The sequence below is a fragment of the Pseudonaja textilis genome, chromosome 3, assembly GCF_049901715.1.
Source record: "Pseudonaja textilis isolate UNSWEBS1 chromosome 3, rPseTex1.2, whole genome shotgun sequence".
NCBI classification, from domain to species: domain Eukaryota; kingdom Metazoa; phylum Chordata; class Lepidosauria; order Squamata; family Elapidae; genus Pseudonaja; species Pseudonaja textilis.
The window spans coordinates 131,652,288-131,672,112 of NC_141992.1; the positions used below are offsets into that span (position 1 = coordinate 131,652,288).

The 19,825-nt window shown below is 40.4% G+C and overlaps 1 protein-coding gene across 4 annotated transcripts in view; it reads left to right on the forward strand.

The window, feature by feature from the left end:
* Nucleotides 1-19,825, forward strand: part of BPHL (biphenyl hydrolase like) — a 22,358-nt gene continuing 2,533 nt past the window's right edge. Inside the window, exons 1-7 of one of the 4 annotated variants that reach the window (XM_087930788.1) lie at nt 1-151; nt 356-532; nt 4,612-4,715; nt 8,683-8,849; nt 11,568-11,721; nt 15,591-15,722; nt 19,616-19,754. In XM_087930788.1, the coding sequence (XP_087786914.1) occupies nt 522-532; nt 4,612-4,715; nt 8,683-8,849; nt 11,568-11,721; nt 15,591-15,722; nt 19,616-19,754 (707 nt within the window). In that variant the 5' untranslated portion in view covers nt 1-151; nt 356-521. The remainder of the gene's footprint in view (nt 152-355; nt 533-4,611; nt 4,716-8,682; nt 8,850-11,567; nt 11,722-15,590; nt 15,723-19,615; nt 19,755-19,825) is intronic. The other 3 variants (XM_087930789.1, XM_087930787.1, XM_026715017.2) reach the window with 3 other exon arrangements.

Sequence of the window (19,825 nt, forward strand, 5' to 3'; positions counted from 1 at the left end):
GAAGGCGGAGCCGCCAAGACAAAACTTGCGGGAAGGAAAGGAAAATGGCTCGGCCCGCCGGGGCAGCGTTTTGGCGGCTGCGGCACCTCTTTTCCCACCTCTCCCGCTCTGCCACGCTGGCAACGGTCCCGAGATCGATGGCTGCCTATAGGTAAAACGCCCACGGGACGGAGATGTGAGGAAACCGCCGCGGGCCTCGTACCCGGGGAATCGAAACCGCAATGCGCGTGCGTGGTTAGCAAAACAGGGCTTGATTGCAAAAGCCGGAGTGGGTGTGAGGTGCGACCGAAGCGCTTGTTGGCCTTGCTTTTGGGTTGGGGTGCGGGTGTTAACTTGTGCACCGTGTGTCTTTTAGGACGTAACTGCTTGTGACCCCGCGCAGGCTTTTCACGAAGGGAACGAAGTCTGATCGTATGAATCCGATTTTAGATCAGATTTGGTTAAAAGCCTTAAAATGACCCATACTAGAGATCCTTTCCTTTTAACGGAGGCTCCGCAAAACTCGCCTTTTAAGAGCAAAAATGATATATTGGTAAGTGGTGAAAGCACCCGCAAAGGCTGCAGGAATTGTTCGCTGGGGGAAGAACAATTGCACATCTATCCCCCACTCTATATTTTAGGCAAAAGCTGTCTGGGAGGATAAGATTCGGAACGAGTTAATAAAATTTAAAACGACAACAACACGACAGCCTTCCATCCTACTTTTGTCCTATTTATTATACTAAAAAAGCTGAAAGGTGTTTTTTTTTTAAAATACTTTGGACTATGCACCATTGCATACTTACCTGGAAGCAAGTTCTATAAAGATTTCTTTGCAAGCAGACTGCAAAATCGTTTGTAATGAAAATAGGCCTCCTTTTACAACATTTTTGGTACTTCCCATACCAGATTAAACCAGGCTGCTTTTCAGAAATGTCTTATTGTATCGCAAAATTCTAACGAAATAGTACGATACTTTTAGTCCACAGTGTAGCCATGCACAAATTAGTTTGTCTCTTATACTGCAGGTCAGATCTGCTGTGGATATGCTACTTGCCTGTAGGAGTTGTAGGGGAAAGGGGGAATCACAAAAGTCACCTCCTCAGGCCCTTCTGGCAGTGCAAGGAGACCTCTGTAAGGCACAACTAGTTGCCACAACGTTCTTAACCTGTGTACGTTATTAATCCAATATATCAAGCTAAGAAAAGGATTCCGCTTTACACAACCCACTACAACCAACAGGACAGACACGGACTTCAGAGGATAATTAGGACTGCAGAAAAAAACAATTACTACCAACCTGCCTTCCATCCAGGAACTGTATACTGCATGAGTCAACAAGAGGGCTGTGTAAATAATTGTTTCAACTCCTTCCCTCAAAACGACGCTACAGAGCATCGCACACCAGAACAACTAGACACAAGAAGTTTTCCCCCCCAAAGCCATCACTCTGCTAAACAAATAATTCCCTCAACACTGTTTAACTATTTACAGTCTGCACTACTATTACTGTTAATCTTCTCATCACTCCTTATCACCCATCCACTCCCACTTGTGACTAGGACTGTAACTTGTCGCTTGTTTCCTTACAATTTATATTGACTTGTTTCCTAGTATGATTTGATTGCTTATTGTACCCTACGACTATCATTAAGTGTTTTGACTCTTGATGAATGTATCTTTTCTTTAATGTATACTGAGAGTATTTGCACCAAGACGAATTCCTTGTGTGTCCAATCACACTTGGCCAATAAAGAATTCTATTCTAACCAACCACCCCCAATCTACGGTAGCCAAACAAATGCTGCTGTTAGGTTTTCCTTGCACTGGCTTAAGTGTTGTGCTCGACTAGAATTTGTAATTTAAATTCTTCACTGCTCCTAGAAATCTGATTCCTTTTGTTTGATGGAGGCAATCCTTCTAAAATTGAGTCAACAATGAATTAAATGGGAGAATATTCTCTCCTCAAACGGAGTATATTCTCCTCAAACAGCAAACAGAGTCATCTTTGGTCTCTGCTCTCTGGCCTTGAGGGTTTTGAGCTAGTAACTCAGGACCTGAATACCACTTAGACAGATCTCTAGAATGAACTTTCTTGCCTGTAGGGCAGTACAGGTTGTCCTCAACTTACAGCAGTTTGTTTAGTGGCTGTTCAAAGTTACAACGGAATTGAAAAATGTGACTTGTAATCATTTTTAATAGTTGCAAACTGCAGCATTCCCCATGATCATGTGATCAAAATTCGGATGCTTGGCAACTGGTTCATACTTATGAGCATTGCTGTGTCCCATCCAGGGGTCATGTGATCCCTTTTTGAGACCTTCTGACAAGCCAGATTCACTTAACAACCATGTTACTAACTTATCAGCTGCAGTGATTCACTGAACAACTGTGGCAAGAAAGGTCGTAAAACGGCAAAATTCACTTCACAAATGTCTCACTTAACAATGGAAATTTGGGGTCCATTTTTGGTCCTAAGTAGAGGACACTCTATATAAGAGAACCATGAAATCTTGCCAAAACAATTCTCCGAGTGTGCTGAAGGCACAATTACTCTCTGTCCCCTCTTCCCTGGACTAAGGAACCTTTTGTTTCCTTAGAGCTTACCTCCTCCTCTGTTACATTGAGCAATTATTGATAGAAATTAAATAAATGAAGTTTCATTTTATGCTAATTTGCAGGTCTGGGTCTGAAATTAAATCTTGATGAGGTTTAATTTGCATATGTTCCATTCATTTCAGTGGGAACACTTTTAAGTCGGGTGTCAAACTCGCAGGTTAGCGAAGGGGAAAAAGTGGTGATACGTCACGTGATGACACTGATGTATCGCCACTTTTGCCCCTTTGCTAAACCAGGCATGGGCGTGGCCAGCGTGTGACACATCCGGTCCGTAGAGCGCAAGTTTGACAGCACTGCACTAGATGATTGTGAGTCTCATTAAGAGGGAGAAGAGCCATACTATACAGGTGAAACTCGAAAAATTAGAATATTGTGCAAAAGTTCATTTATTTCAGTAATGCAACTTAAAAGGTGAGCCTAATATATGAGATAGACTCATTACATGCAAAGCAAGATAGTTCAAGCCGTGATTTGTCATAATTGAGATGATTATGGCTTACAGCTCATGAAAACCCCAAATCCACAATCTCAGAAAAATAGAATATTGTGAAAAGGTTCAATATTCTAGGCTCAAAGCATCCCACTCTAATCAGCTAATTAAGCCATAACACCTGCAAAGGGTTCCTGAGCCTTTAAATGGTCTCTCAGTCTGGTTCAGTAGGAATCACAGTCATGGGAAAGACCGCTGACCTGACAGTTGTGCAGAAAACCATCATTGACACCCTCCATAAAGAGGGAAAGCCTCAAAAGGTAATTGCTAAAGAAGCTGGATGTTCCCAAAGTGCTGTATCAAAGCACATTAATAGAAAGTTATGTGGAAGGGAAAAGTATGGGAGAAAAAGGTGCACAAGCAGCAGGGATGACCGCAGCCTGGAGAGGATTGTCAGGAAAAGGCCATTCAAAAGTGTTGGGGACTTTCACAAGGAGTGGACTGAGGCTGGAGTCAGTGCATCAAGAGTCACCACTCACAGACGGATCCTGGACATGAGCTTCAAATGTCGTATTCCTCTTGTCACTCCTGAATAACAAACATCAGAAGGGTCTTACCTGGGCTAAAGAAAAAAAAATTGGTCTGTTGCTCAGTGGTCCAAAGTCCTCTTTTCTGATGAGAGCAAGTTTTGCATCTCATTTGGAAACCAAGATGCTTAAAGTCCAGTGTGAAGTTTCCACAGTCTGTGTTGATTTGGGGAGCAATGTCATTTGCTGGTGTTGGTCCACTGTGCTTCATTAAGTCCAGGGACAATGCAGCCGTCTACCAGGAGATTTTAAAGCACTTCATGCTTCCTTCTGCAGATGAGCTTTATGGGGATGCTGACTCCATTTTGCAGCAGGACTTGGCACCTGCCCACACTGCCAAAAGCACCAAAACCTGGTTCAGTGGCTGTGGGATCGCTGTGCTTGATTGGCCAGCAAACTCGCCTGACCTGAACCCCATAGAGAATCTATGGGGCATTGCCAAGAGAAAGATGAGAGACCTGAGACCGAACAATGCAGAAGAGCTGAAGGCCGCTATTGAAGCATCCTGGTCTTCCATAACACCTCAGCAGTGCCACAGGCTGATAGCTTCCATGCCACGCCGCATTGAGGCAGTAATTGCTGCAAAAGGGCCCCAAACCAAGTACTGAGTACATATGCATGCTTATACTTTTCAGAGGTCTGATATTGTTCTCTGTACAATCCTTGTTTTATTGATTGAATGTAATATTCTAATTATCTGAGATTGTGGATTTGGGGTTTTCATGTGCTGTAAGCCATCATCATCACAATTATGACAAATCACAGCTTGAACTATCTTGCTTTGCATGTGCTGAGTCTATCTCATATATTAGTTTCACCTTTTAAGTTGCATTACTGAAATAAATGAACTTTTGCAGGATATTCTAATTTTTCGAGTTTCACCTGTGTATGGTGCTTTATTGTGGAGATACTAAGAGTAGAGGGGAGAACTATGTATGCTGTTGGGAAGGAAGATAAAATATGAACAAATTGAACAATTGAAGCTATTTCTTCCAGCACTGCCATAACCTCAGCGAAAGTAGAAGTGAATGGCATCCACCTGCACTACCAACAGACTGGGAATGGGAATCATGCTGTCCTCCTCTTCCCTGGCATGCTAGGTACGGATCTAACACTTGTACTATGCTGCTGATTTGGAATGGATAACATATGCAAAAATATTTATATTTATATTGATACCTTTGTCAGAAGATCTTTGTAATAATGCATGACTCTAAAATAATTGCTTTTAGACCAGGGGTCGCCAACCTTTTGGACCTTAGGGGCTACCAAACTCATACTTTTAAATCCTGAGGCCCAGTAATACGATTTTTTTTTTTAAAAAGATATTTAATATAAAAAAATTTATTTTTATGTTAAACATAAACGGGAACTGTGGGGCAGAGCAAAGGGAAAGGAAGGGCTTCTCTCGTCCTTTGGATTTGGCGGGATCCCAAGTCCTGGTGTTTTTTGTCTTTTAAGAGTAATGTGTAACTAGTGTTTTTTTCCCCTATGCTTTCACACTTAGGAAAGTTTGTCAGAAAGCGCAAAGTACCCATTTCCACTCCATTTTCATTCCAGTCGTTACAAGACAAACATTTGAATGCACAGTACTATCTAACATTTTCCTGATATAGGTCACTGTAGCAGTCAAGCCATGCAAATTCCCCCCTCCGTGAATTTAATTCCCCAGCAGCCATGGATCGTTCCCTCCTATCTCTCTCTCTCTCTTCCTTCCACGCCCCCCCCCACCTAGAGGCTGGAAAGAAAAGACACAAAAACATGCAAATCCCCCCGCCCCGTGAATTTAATTCCCCAGCAGTGATGGATCACTCTCTCATACACACACACATACAAATCCCTCACACACACACCCCCTCCAAGGCAGCCCCATTCCTAGCCTGCTTTGATCTCCATTCTTGGAGGAAGGGAGATCGATCTAACCTGAGGGATGGTGATTTTCTTTCACTCTCTCCCTCATACCCTCCACCCCCACCCCCTCCAAGGCAGCCCCATTCCTAGCCTGCTTTGATTTCCGTTCTCAGGCTGCACGCAAAGAAATCAGCAGAAGCCTTTCTTTCTCTTCCCCCAAACTCCGCCAGAAATGAGTCTTTGAAGCCACTTGGAGCAGGATGCCTTGCAGGGTCCCAAAGACTCATTTCTGGTAGAGTTTGGGGGAGAGAAAGAAAGACTTTTGCTGCTTTCCTTGCGTGCAGCGAAAAGCAGAAGATGAAAGAAGCGGAAAGAAGCAACCCGGTGGCCAGGCAAGTTCCCCCCTCCCCCCTTTCCCCCCTCCCCTCACTACCTCATGTTGTTCCTAATTCAAGCCACGCAAGCCTTGTGTTCCTGGGCCATGTGGACGGCACAGCCTTGTGTTCCCCCGCAGCCTGGATTAATTGCTTTGGGGGGGTGTTTTGGGGTGGCATTTCTCTACAGACCACCAAAATTTTCTCGCGGACCACCAGTGGCCATGGCCTACTGGTTGGCGACCTCTGTTTTAGACCAGACTAATTATCTAACTAACCATGTTTCTCCCAAAATAAGACCCTGTCTTATATTTTTTTGCTACCAAAAAAGTCAGTAGGTCTTATTTTGGGGGAATGTCATCCACTGTCTAGCCTCACTTGTGGGCATCGCCCCCAGCCTCCTTTTCGCTGTCAGAGGCCTTCAGGAACTTCTTCTGCAGCCAGCAAGGCTTTCTTGAAGGCCTCTGCAGCCGATTACAGTTCTGAATCGATCCGGAGCTTTGTTATCAACTACAGAGGCCTTCAGGAAAGCCTTACCAGCCTTGCCAGCTGAAGAAGAAATGGGCCAGCAAGGCAGGTGTTGGGGTATGCGACGCCTGGCTACAACTGTCCAAAAGTAAGTAATAGGACAGCTCTGCTCCCCCATCCCCACCCTAGCTTAATTTTTACCCATGCACTCTGAAGTGGGTGGGATCTTAATTAGGGCTTATTTTGGGAGGTAGGGCTTATATTGGGCGCAGGTGAAAAAATAAAGTTAGAACTTACTTTCAGGGTAGGTCGTATTTTTGGGGAAACGGTATATTGACCTAACTATCCAAATAGTCTGAAGCTGAGATAAAATTTATTGGTTTACTTCTGGATGATAGCAAGAGATCTCCAAGGATTTTTGATTATTGTTTCCTAAATGAGGTCAAGTAAAACGATAAGGAAAACTCTACCTGCCTTGACTGACCTTGGAGTTATTTCTTAAATCTCAGTCTTAATTGTCAAAGTAGAAATACTTGTTAGTTATGTTTGATCCAGGATCAGCCTTTTTCAAACTCTGCTTGACTGCAATTCCACTGAACTAGCTGGAGATCACAAAATTCCAACACTGGAGGAAACTTTTGGGGAAATGATAGCAAAAGAACTAAAAATCCTCTACTTCAGGAACAGGCAACCTATAAGCCTCCCAGCAACTCTTTACACATCCAAATTCCAGTAATTCTGATTCCAAATCACGCTCAAACTACATAGACACGTTTCTGCTTTGACTAAAAGTGAACTTGCTTTAAGGGACACGTTGTCTTTATAAGAAAATTTTGTGTGACTTCAGTAACCACAACCCTTTTTTTTTTACTTTGTTTACCATTTAATCAAAGAGTTTGATTAGTTTGAGCTTAGCACAGTGTATGAAATCTTCCCACATCTAGTACCATCTTCTACAACCATAAATTACACATTGTCAACAACGAAAACAGCCCCCCGACTGTTCTTCTGGAATCCAACTCAAGATTCAAGCATTTTTCTCGCTGCTGTCATACAGGGTGGGATTCAGCCGATACAGAGCAGTTCGGGCGAACCTGTAGTTCCGGTGATTAGTTGGCCCTGTCCACCCACCCCTGCCCTAGTCCGTCCTATTTTACAGCCCAGTTGATTTGCGCAGCACAGCAGATCGCCACGCATCAGCTGTTCTGCTGCAGCAGAAGGTAAGTTTTAGCACTGAAAATGGTTTTCAAACACTGTGTGCACTCACCTAACTGGTTGTTACACTGGTTGAATCCCACCACTGAGAACACTGCTTGGTTTCCCACTGGAGAGTGAGTGATGTTTTATAATCACTTATTCAGCGGTAGTGAGCTTGTGAGGAGAAAGACAAGGAAAAAATGGTTGGTTTTACAATGGTTGGAGAATAACTCACTAATGAAATTGATCATAGTGCAGCAAAAGAGGATGATCTCTAAGCTTTCTTAATAGTCAAACAAGAGACATAAAGATACAGGAAGTCCTTGACTTGCAACAGATCATTTAGTGACCATTCAAAGTTACAACGGCACTGAAAAAAGGGACTCATGACCGTTTTTCACACTTACTGTCAGGATTCCTGCAGTTACTCTAGTTAAATCATGAGCCTCGAGCCACACTCCCAAAAACTTAAGAGGATTTATTTGAAGTTGACATTCTATATCTGGCACTAATCTGGGTGTAGCCAACTCTGAAATATGTAATTCACTGTCACCCTTGATCCTGCTTTTCCATAGCCAAGAGTCATCAATCATGCTCTCCAATTAGATTTTTTCGTGGCAGAAGCTTCAGCCATCTAATCAGTCTTTGAAGAAAATATGAATGGAATGTACTTTCGATTCCACACTGTTGCCTGCTCTTTGAAACTCCCCACCCCTTCTTTCTGTTGTCAACTATAAAATGTGTATACAAAATGTTTTATGAGTTGACACGACCATTGCAGCATTCCCATGGCCACATGATCGAAATTCAGATGCTTGGCAAATAGTTCATATTTATGACGGTTGCAATGTCCCCAAGGTCACGTGGTCAGCTTTTGCAACTTTCTGACAAGCAAAATCAATGGGGAATCCAGATTTACTTAACAACCATGTTGCTAAATTAACAAATACAAGGGTTCACTTAACAACGGTGTCAAGAAAAATCATAAAATGAGGCAAAATTCAACAAAAGTTTCACTTAGCAACATACAGTTGTGGACTTAACTTGAGGCCTATCTGTAGTAAATTTGATCATGCTTTTTTGGACTTAGTTTTTCTTTTACGTATATTAAATGTGGGTAAAATAAGTTCCTCTCTTGGTTATGATGATCTTGCAGTGTTTTTGTGTGTTGATTTAGGTAGTGGTCAGACTGATTTTGGCCCCCAGCTGAAGAATATGAACAAGGAGATTTTTACTGTTGTTGCCTGGGACCCTCGAGGATATGGAAAATCAATCCCTCCCATTCGAGATTTTCCTCTAGACTTTTTTGAAAGAGATGCAAAAGATGCTGTTGACTTGATGCAGGTAAATACAGCCAGGCTTCCCTGAAACCCGCTTTTGAAATCTTTGATTTCTGAGAATTCTGTACATTAAGTTTTCGAAATAAGCAAGTAGAACCTCTAAGGCTGTGCCTTTGACACTTTACGAGAAGGAAGATTGGACTTGTTCACAAGCAAAATGTTTCTATAGTAGCTTTTTTTAATTTTCTTTCTGATCTATTCTATCCAAGTAAAAGATCTCATTATTTTGAACAAATAAAGCAAATAAATAAAAAAAAGAATTAAACGTTGCAATGTAGAGGGTATGCTTTCTTTTTTTTTTCCTTTTGGTATCTTTGACGTTGTTGACCCCTTTTGACTGCCTGGACAAGTCGCTGGAGTTTTTTAGGCAATAAAGATAGTCCTTGCTCAACGGTGGCCATTTGGACTGGAAGTCCCATCATTGAACAACGCAGTTATAAAGTGCAATGTTACATGGCTGCATTGCTTAGCAAGAGCAATTTTGGCAGTCCTGGTTGCCATCATTAAGTGAGACACTGTGAGTCATTAAGCAAGGACATCGTGTAGTCACCCTTTGCAGCATCCCGACTTTGCCAGAAATCAGCAAAAGAAAATCACAAATGGCAACCACGCAAGGGCAAGACCTCTCGACATCATAATCGTAAGCTGGGCACCGAGCACCTGGATCGTGATCATATGACCGCAAGGCCACTGCAACAGCTGGGACTCCAAGGACTAGCCATCAATACCACTCATTCAGCATTACAAGCTTGAGTGGCTGCTTGAACGAGGAGACACTGAGAGAAGAACCACTTTGCCATTGCCTCCTTCCTAGGGCTGAGGAAGAGTGACTGGCTCAAGGTCACCCCTGCTCTCTTGGTTTCTTAAAGTGGGCCTACAATTCGTGGTCTCCTGTTTTCTAGCCTACCACCCATTGAACAAATGGTGTTTGCAACTGGTCTCTGGAATTTTGGCTGTCCAGCACTCCCACAGTCACATGATCACAGTCTGGGAGCTTGGCAATTGATTTGCCTTTACAACCAGTTGCTGTGGCCCACAATCATGGGATCACTATTTGCAACCTTCCCTGCCAGTTTCCCAGAAAGGCAATGGAAAGTCACTGGAATAAGTCTCCCCCTGCACTCTCTCTAGCCTCTTTGTGTTTGTGGCATGCTGTCCCTTTGTGTATCTTTCCTGACCCACACCAACTCCCATGCGCTCTTCCTGATCCTTGCTGTGCCTCTAGTGCACTCCCTCACACTTCTTTGTTTCCTCTCACACCAGCAATGGCCAATTTCCTGCCTGTCACCCTGGGACTTGCAACTTCCTGCCTGCTTCCCCATGGATTTTTTGTTGTTGTGGGAAGCCTGATGACTGTGGGATTCGACTAACAATGGTAACCAAGACAGCAAGGATTGCTGTCACTACAGCAATGCGGTCATGCTTTACAATCTCATCGCTTAGCAATGTGGTCCCATTTAAGTCAAGGACTACCTGAAAACCAAACTGGCTCTTTGGAGTTGTGTTTGTCAATCTTGGCCGCTTGAAGATGTGTGGACTTTAACTTCCAGAATTACCCAGCCAAGCATGAGGAATTCTGGGAAGCTGAAGTCCACACATCTTCAAGTTACCAAAGCTGAGAAACGCTGCTCTAGAGCAGTGGTCACCAACCAGTGGGCCGGGGACCACTGGTGGTCCGCGATAAAATTTTGGTGCTCCGCATAGAAATATCCCCTCCCCCAAAGCATCCCCCAAAGCAATTAATCCAGGCTGCGCGGGAACACTAAGCTGCACTGCCCACATGGCCCACCCACCCGCTGGTCCCCGCCCTTCGGCCGAGTGCAAACCTTACCTTGAGTACAGCCACGCGAGCTGGAACTGGAAGGTAAGGCCAATGGCGGGGGAAGGAAATCTGCCCCGGGGTGGCTTGCTGATGTTGGTGGGAAAGTTGGCCCCATATTCCAGAGCTGCAGTAGTCATAGGACTGGCCCTTTGGTCATCCTGGAGCAGCTCCTCCAGTCCATGGCACGCCGGTGCACCCAGGTGGAGGAGCAGTTGCTCCGGGATAACCAAAGGGCCAGTCCTGTGACTACTGCAGCTCTGGAATATGGGGCCTACTTTCCCACCAATGTCAGCAAGCTACCATCAGTCAAAATTCATATTAGGGATTTGAGTTTGGTGATCCCTGAGGTCCAAAAGGTTGGTGACCCCTGCTCTAGAGAATATGTTACTGCACTGGTAACAATTGGTGTTATTCTACCTATTCACATGGATTGAAGAGTGGTAAGAAAACTATTGCAAGGGCAGTGAAAGAGGTAGCGCTCTCTCCTTGTGGGTGATCCATCCTCCCACTGGTGTTTCCAGACAGACTTCTTTCTGACCTTCTACCTTGATGAGGAAATTCTGTAATCCCTAGTGTCACATGCCCATTTCATTTTTATGCAAATTGGGTAGATTTAACTAGATACAAGGCTCCAGCTATTATTTGAATGCCCTGTGGTCATTGCAACCTAAACAAAACTGCTGATCCTTGTTGCAGTTAGAATTATTTAATATGAATATTATGATTTAGTAATATAATTCAATAAATTTACTGAGCTTCGTTGCCGTAATTTAGCCATGTTAAATTCCTTTTATATCAGCGAGGTGTCGCTTTTGAAGAATCAGTTAACTTTAGGACAAGCCATTTTCATTCACGAAAATGAGTTATTTCCAATCTGCTTCCTTATGCTCGCTCAACAAGGCACTGAAGTTTCGGAAGTTCTCTTTGTTGGGATGGAGCGATGGTGGAATAACCGCACTCATTGCAGCTGCAAAATATCCAGAATTGATCTGCAAAATGGTGGTGTGGGGAGCCAATGCGACCGTTACAGAAGAAGATGTGAAAATTTACAATGGTAGGTATCAGCTAACATCCATGAAAATGAGTTATTTCCGATCTGTTTCCTTATGCTCAACAAGACACTGACGATTCAGAATTTGTTGGGATGGATGAAGGTTCTAGAAAGCTGTTAAAATCTGGCTTTGATCCCAGGCCTGGGCTTAAAATATTGTATTTTCAGGAACCATGTTTTGTTTTGTTTAGTTTAGTTTGATTTGTGTCGTTTTAAAATTGTTTCAGTCTGGGCTTTCTGTGTGGTTTTAAGTCTTACCTGTTTTTATGGATTTTTTTTCTGTTTTGTACATTGCCCAGATTCCACTGGAGTTGGGCAGCTATAATACATTTAAATTAATAATAATGAGAATTTATATTAAAGCATATGGATACTGTAAGAAAAAATATTTAAGTGCTAAATGCATCAGTATGATATTAATGCATATTTTATCCATATAACTTAAATGATAACATTTCACATTACAATAATATAAGAATATCATAATTTATACCATTAGTGGTCATCAGTCACACAGTATTTGTATGATATTGTGCAGTGGTTTGGACACCAGCCTTAATAATAAATAAAAATGTGTGATTTCACACAAAAATGCCAAAATCTTATTTATATCTCAGGGTTTTCAACTGAAATATATTACGATGGGTTGGTGGTTGAATCTCCCAGTTTGTCAGTACTTAATAATTTCAGTCTTCCTGATGGAGTGAGATGGCTTAAGATTTTTTTGGTTGCTGTGGTAACCCCAGGGCTGTGCATGGATTGGTCATCATAAGCTGTACATACAGAGGAGTCCACACATTGGATCTAGTTGATGTTCCAGAGCAGCTCAAAAGTGGAGGATGTTGAAATCAGTCTGTTGTTGCGAATTGATCACCAATGGAGTTAAGTGGCACCATCAATCTATGTAGAGAGGATAGATCAGTGATAGATATCCACCCTAATCACTTAATGAATCTCATGGGTTTTCAGAGGGAACTCCATTACATTATAACTCATTTGAACTTATCCATTGGATGCTATCTAGCAACCTTTTTTAGGGTGACCACAATTGTGTCAGGGAAGAACCACTAGAGGGCTGCTACAACCTTTTAGAAAGGCATTTGACAGATAAAATTCACATTTGTTTGCAGTTGGAAGCCAATTGGATGGATTCTGAAGAGCGGATAGGGATAATATCCTGCGGTGTCATGTCAGAAGCCATTTGAGTTTGTAGATGTTGATGAAGTAGACATTCCCTATGAGATGAGATGTCATTTGTGACCTTAAACCAACATTCGGGCTCTCCAATATGTCATGCTTTGGGGTTTAAATCTCTCCCTTATTTATTTTAATATGTACATGAACCCATTGGAAGAGATGATCCAGTAGCATGATATAGGCTGTACCTGGAGTGGAAGGACCTTAGAATCATGACTTACGCCCTTGTCGTTAAATCAGTTTGAGATACTTTGGCAGCAGAGCATTTGCATGTGGCACACTGCTGAATTCTGATGCACACATACACATACACATACTAGGCATATATAAATATTTAGTATAGCCACATATTATAAGTATATCTTTTAAAAGAATAACTGTATTTTCAGTCAAAAAAATTCAATCAAAAATAAATTATTTTGCTTTTTATTTTGCCTGTTAACTGCATTTAACTGAATGAGAATTTTTCATTTCATCCTTATTCTAGACCAAGCTAGTTTTAAAACCCAGTAAACCAAACAAGATATTTTCACTTAATTAAGTAGCATGGTGTATGGCTAACAAATGAAACACAAAAACAACCATTACAACTTTGTTTGTTTTTAAAAAAAATCTAGATTCTCTTAATGAGAAATAGCGCAGCAGACAAAAGAAATAAAATTAGTTACTATCTTTGAATAACAGATTACTCTGTGGAAGAAAATAATCCAATTAACACAATAATTATACATTTTCACTTTTCTACTCAGCAAATGCCACTTAAATGGACACTTTACTTTCTTGGTAAAAAGTATTGGAGCTAAGATTTCTGAAATGGGTATGTAAGACAAAATTCTAATGTTGCTTAAAGCATCTGAAGGTGATAAATATTTAATAGGCTACAGTAACTGCTAAAGATACTGGATATGAAAATGGTCCAAATGTTGATTACTTTCTCTAAGGAAGTATTCAGTTTGAACAACTCCCTTACTACGCATCCTTTGAATATTCATTTGCATAGCTCATAAGTTTCATATAGTTGTCTTGAGTAATTTTGAAATATGAAACTGTACATTCTGTTCAATACCACTATATGTAAAGTCTTTTTGTACCAGTTTACTGGATGGCTGAGCAGGATCTGGGCAACATTTTCCATGCTTAAAAAGTTAAACAAAGGGATCCAAATGCCTTTTCTGAAGCTGCCTAATACTTTAGGTATAGAATCATGAAATATATTATACTACCAACCAAAAAAGCAGTTTGCTAAAACTAGTTATAGACTAAATGAAAAAAAAAAGAGGTATGGATGGGATTACTATATAGGTCAACTGACCATGAGACAACTTACTGTGGGACAATTCAACAATTTAATTTTAATAATTATTTTAATTTTTGTCGTTCTCATTTTATTTTTTGCCTTCTTTGGCATCCTTTCTTTAATGATTCCATTAATGACTATTTTTTAATATATTAGTGTAACTTTTATCCTGCGGTGGTAAGTTGTCCCACAGTGAATTGGCCACGGTGAGTTATCTTTCAACGAGTTTGCCATGGGAAGTTGTTATAGACCCTCTATGCTTACATTACATATTTGTCTAAATGTTCTACAGTGACAATTGTTCATTGAAGTCATTAGAAATCCTACCTTATGGTTCTCAAAATCTAGAAATGTATTAAAACTTTCTGTCTATTACAAACTCATTTCCAATGCAAATATTTCCAACGACGTAGTTGTTAGGAATATGAGTCACCTAACAGCTATTTGGGTTAGAAATATATAAACCAGGATAAATATTTTAAAACTATCTTTAAGAAAATGCAAAACTGTAATTAGGTGTGGTTTCTCAAACGGCCATAAGATGGAGCCAGAAATCTAGTTTGTCTTAGTCTTAGTCTCAGAAGAGTGTGTGTCTGAGTGAGTGTCTCTGCTTCCTTCTGTTGGAAAATATTGTCGTTTCTCCATTTTTCCTAATTGACTGATATTCATGAATTTAATGTAAGTCTGATACTGAACTGTTTTTGACACTGGAATTTGATATTTGGATTATCCCTGGATGAAAACTGACTGATTTTACCTGTGAATGACTTTGGACTGCCTATTTTGGACTTTGCTTAACATTTCTGGAAGTAAAAACCTACATTTACTGTACAGTGTATCCGTGTTCTGTATGTGTACTATCCAAACACTCCTCTCAAATACGTCTCCGTATGCGCTCATTCTCCTAACGGGGAATTACCTCAACAGTAGTCATGTTTTATAGGAGCTACAATAACCCCAGAGATTTTTAGTGCCTGAAGATTAGAAAAAAATCTTACTAAAGCATATCATAAACTTGCATGGATCAAATCCAAGTAATCAGATGAAATCCTGAAGATCATAATTAATTGACTAAATTGGATAATCCAAATTGAATAAAGAGGTTTTTGCATCTAACTTCTTCAAATAATTAATTGGTTGATTCAGTTCCTCAGAATATACATTTTAGGAATAATATAAAATAATGTCAGTTCTGCAGCCAACATATCAAAATATGAGGTATACTGTATGCATTTAAATAGTCTCTAATTATTTTCAAACAATTTAGTAATTTTTAAAATACCCTGTGGGTTCAAAATGCTCAGACAGGCATTTAAAAATTGCATATCAGGTCAAAGATAATACCGATGGGGAAACTATATTTTATCATTACATACAGGTATCCGTGATGTTTCAAAATGGAGTGAAAAAACAAGAAAACCTTTGGAAGAAATGTATGGATATGAATATTTCAGCAAAATAGGTTCAGCTTGGGTAGATGGAATCTCCCAGTTTGTGCAAAAGTCAGATGGTAAGAAACTGGAACTGCGGCCTAGTTTGTTTTATCTCATTTTTTCAAAAAAGTAAAACTTTTTTGTTTCCCATATCCCAAATACATTCTCCTCCTGACTTTGCTACAACTTTCATTCCTGCCATCTTTCTCTTGATGTAGTTTTCAGGAAAAGTTGCATGTAAAAGAGAGAGACATAGTTGCTTTCAGAAGATCATGGTGCTATGCTTGATGAAGTTGAATGAGCTCATTCAAGCCCTTTGCATCCATAAATGACCATAGACACTGGGAACGAATAAAGAAGTGTCTCTGAGCCTAATGTTTTCAAGAGGTGTTGGACTATAAATTCCATCATCCTCAGTCAGCATTACCCAACACTCACCGTAGCTGGGTTGGAATATTGTAATTGAACACAGCTGGAGGCCATTTTGATTGCAGGAGCTGCCCTTAACAGTAAAGTATAACCTTGTAATCAGCCCCTCATTTTCTCTAAGTGGAGAACTTGAAGTGCCAAAGGGTGAAGTATTTATTGAAGTACAGTACAGGCAGCCCTGGACTTAAAACAGTTTGTCAGAACATCTAGAAATATAATTTTGTATGGAAAGATTATAAACTCTTTGTAGATAGTCCTTGACTTATGAGCAGTTGTCTGCCACATGCCCTTCCCAGTCACATTTCAGGCACTAGACAACTTATTTATTTAGGGTATGGCAAATACATGAACTTATAGTGCAGTAATTCAAATGTTAATGTCCAGTCCACCCAGCCATTCAAAGACAGGGTGGTCTATGTTGAAAAAAATCAGACATTGATCCTAAGCTCTTGATGGACATTTGGACATATTGTGGTGGATATTTTGTCGAGGAACACCACAGTCACACTGGGGGATAGAGACAAGATGCCACTTCAACAGTGAGTCCTGGCAGAGTTGACCAATGCTGGTGAGGAAGATCAAAACCCTTCTTCCACACAGTATCATATGCTACAATAAAGTCAATGAACACAGCTGTGGTTTTTAAGCCTCGCTGGAAACCAGCCTCGATATGTCCTGTTAGGCTCAGCCCCTAATCAACACAACTACGATTATGACAAAAGCCGGTGTTTATTGCCATGTATTTGGAGAGCCAGGAGTTCTATGAAGATGTCTGGCTGCCCACTGTCATTAATTACCAATTCTTCAATGTAGTCTGGCTGCCAAATTGTTGCTAGTCGTTTGGTTCACACTATCATGCTATCCAGGTGCATCGTGAAGAGGCGAACTAGCATCACACTCCACTTGGCAACCGATTTGCATTGATGACTGGTTGCAGCAGCCTGTGGTCATATGATCATGATTTGCAATGGCAAAAACACCTGTTAGATATGCTGGATTTGCTTAAGGACGACATGTTCATTTAATGACCATGATGCAGTTTACAACTACCATAAAAAGTCATAAAATCAAATTTGGTCACATGGTACCTCACCTTATGATTGCAATGACATACGGCTGAAATTCCAGGCTCTATTGTGGTTGTAAGTCAAGGAACTATCTGTACTGTTCTGGAACTCTAAAAGAAGATCCTTGCACTCAAAATTCCTTCATTCTGATGGTTTGAGGGAGGGAGGGCAGAGTTCTAACAAAGAAAACCCAACCTTTAGTGAAATAAATTATCCAAGCCAACCTTCCATGGAAATTCACACAGCACATCTGAGGTTTTCCTTTTATGGATGAAGAATAAACTTCAAAGCAATGGTTGCCTTCCATGGTAGATAGGACTCAGGTAGCTGGGGAAACAGTTCCTTGAAGCCAGCATTTCTTATAGGCTGACAATTTTACCTATAGATTAATATTTTTTTTTTAATTGCCAAGAATTACCAATGTATTGTGTTTCCTGAATGGAACAAAAATGTTTTGGGGCCAAACAAATAGTAGCTGAAATGCTCCTATTTCATTCCTGCTTTATTGAGTCAATTATACTCTGCAAAGCACATGATATAAGCTTCAGACTGGTTTCTGCTTAATTCCAGGCTGGATCGTAAGAACAACATAGGTGTGATTGTTCTAATTATTTTAATTCATTCATAACCTGAGGCAATGTTCGGGTTTACCTAGAGAAGGGTGTGTGTGTGTGAAAGAAAACTTCATTTTTAAACACCCTAAAATAACTCTCCATCACCTCCACACCCCCAAACAACCTTTGATAGGAATGCAGGGGAGAACAAGAAGTTGTTTTATTGCATATGAAATGCTTGTGTTATTTTACTTCCATTCTAAATATGGTACATATTAACTTTACCTATTTCTCCTTCTCTGGAGCTAAGTCAATCATTGCCAGTAGTAGTTTAAAAGCAATAATTGTCCAGAACTAATTACCACCTGGTTGGGTTTTTCCAGCAAGGTCAACTTAAATGCTTTCTGCTTGTAACTGTTGTTCAACATGTTCAAGGATAGAAAGGTTAAATTAGGGGAAAGGCACCGAATTAGCATCTAGACTGGGAAATGAACCCAGCAGTCATAATTACTACCCTCTGTTTAACGTTTTGGTGATTCACAGAGTCACTTCGAAGGAGGGCGGCAAACAAATTTAAGAAATAATTTCCAGTTTTCATATATGCCCAACAAGACCCTTTTAGAATGGTAGTTCTGCCTAAAATGTGAAATCTGTGAATTTCAAAGTTCAGATGAAATCTTTAGATTTACCTAACAGACTTTTCATTATGGTCATAGCACAGTTGTCTTGTTTCAAAAACCCATGAAATTTCTCTTGTGTAGGTATTTCTTTTTGTGCCTAGGCTTAGACCAGGACATGTATAGGAACATTGTTGTTCCATGTATGAAGAAAGAGCATCAAGATTTAATCTTCTAGATATATTTGGAGATGGAAGGGATATAGCAATTTTCTGAACCATGTTACAAGTGTAATTTTTAATTGTGCAGACTACATTTAAGGACAAAGAAATCAAGCATTGTTCATTTTCCCTTCTCATATAGCAGGGGTGTGAAATTCGTGGCGTCATGTTGTTGTCACATGTATCGTGACTTTTTTCCCCTTCGCTAAACTGGATGCAGGCGTGGCCAGTGCATGATGTCTCTGGACCGCAAGTTTGACACCCCTGTCATATAGAAACAATGAAACAAGATACACAGAATGAAACACTGGTAGTTTACTTGGAATTATTATTTTTTTTGCAATTTATATTTATACTGGTCACAGAGTTTGGTTACTTTGTCAGTTGAATGTAGCTTACTTTTTTAAAAAAAACTACATTGAATCACCCCAAAAGCAAAATAATAACCTTCAGTTTCCATGAAAATCAACTATGTTTTCATTGGAAAAACTCATAAATATGATTTGTCATTATATGGAGGAGAGGCAGTTATCACGTCTGTATCAACTGCATTTTGTTTGCATTAACTAGACAGCAAAAAAAAAAAAAGATGAAGAAAAATTAGGTTCACCCTACTGATATAAAATGCCATTGCATTAAACTGAATGGGCTCTCTCATTTAACTATCTGCATTTGATTAACTGGAGTGTTCGTTATTGGGAGGGAATCTGGAAAGAACACAAAAAAATGTTGCAGCTGTGATTAATACAATGCAACATGTTGTTCTTGGCCAACTGCTCTCATTTGCTATTCTGAATTGCTCATCAATGATGTTAATGTTTGAGAAATACAGCTGTTTTGCAACCGGGAAATATATTGTTTTTACTTTTTTGCCTGTTTTAAATAAAGATTCATTTTAGTATAATGCCTATGGAGATTCTCAGTCATCCAGGTCATGGTTGCCCCAAAGATGCTTTTTCAAGAGGCAATCAGACTTTGTTTTTCTTTGAAGACATTCATCCATGAAGCTTCTTCAGCTCTCACTGTATGGTGGGGAATGGAAGGATTTATACTCCTTGCAGACATCTGATCATTTACTTCAGTTTGTTCCCCCACAGGTGATATCTGTCAGCGACTGCTGCCTCATATTAAATGCCCAACACTAATTATACATGGTGAGAAAGATCCATTGGTACCCCGTTTTCATGCAGAATACATCCACAAGCATATCCGAGGTTCACGGTAAGTCTCATATTTTACTGGTGGGATGAGGATCTTGATGTAATGAATATTTATCATTTTGTAAAACATTA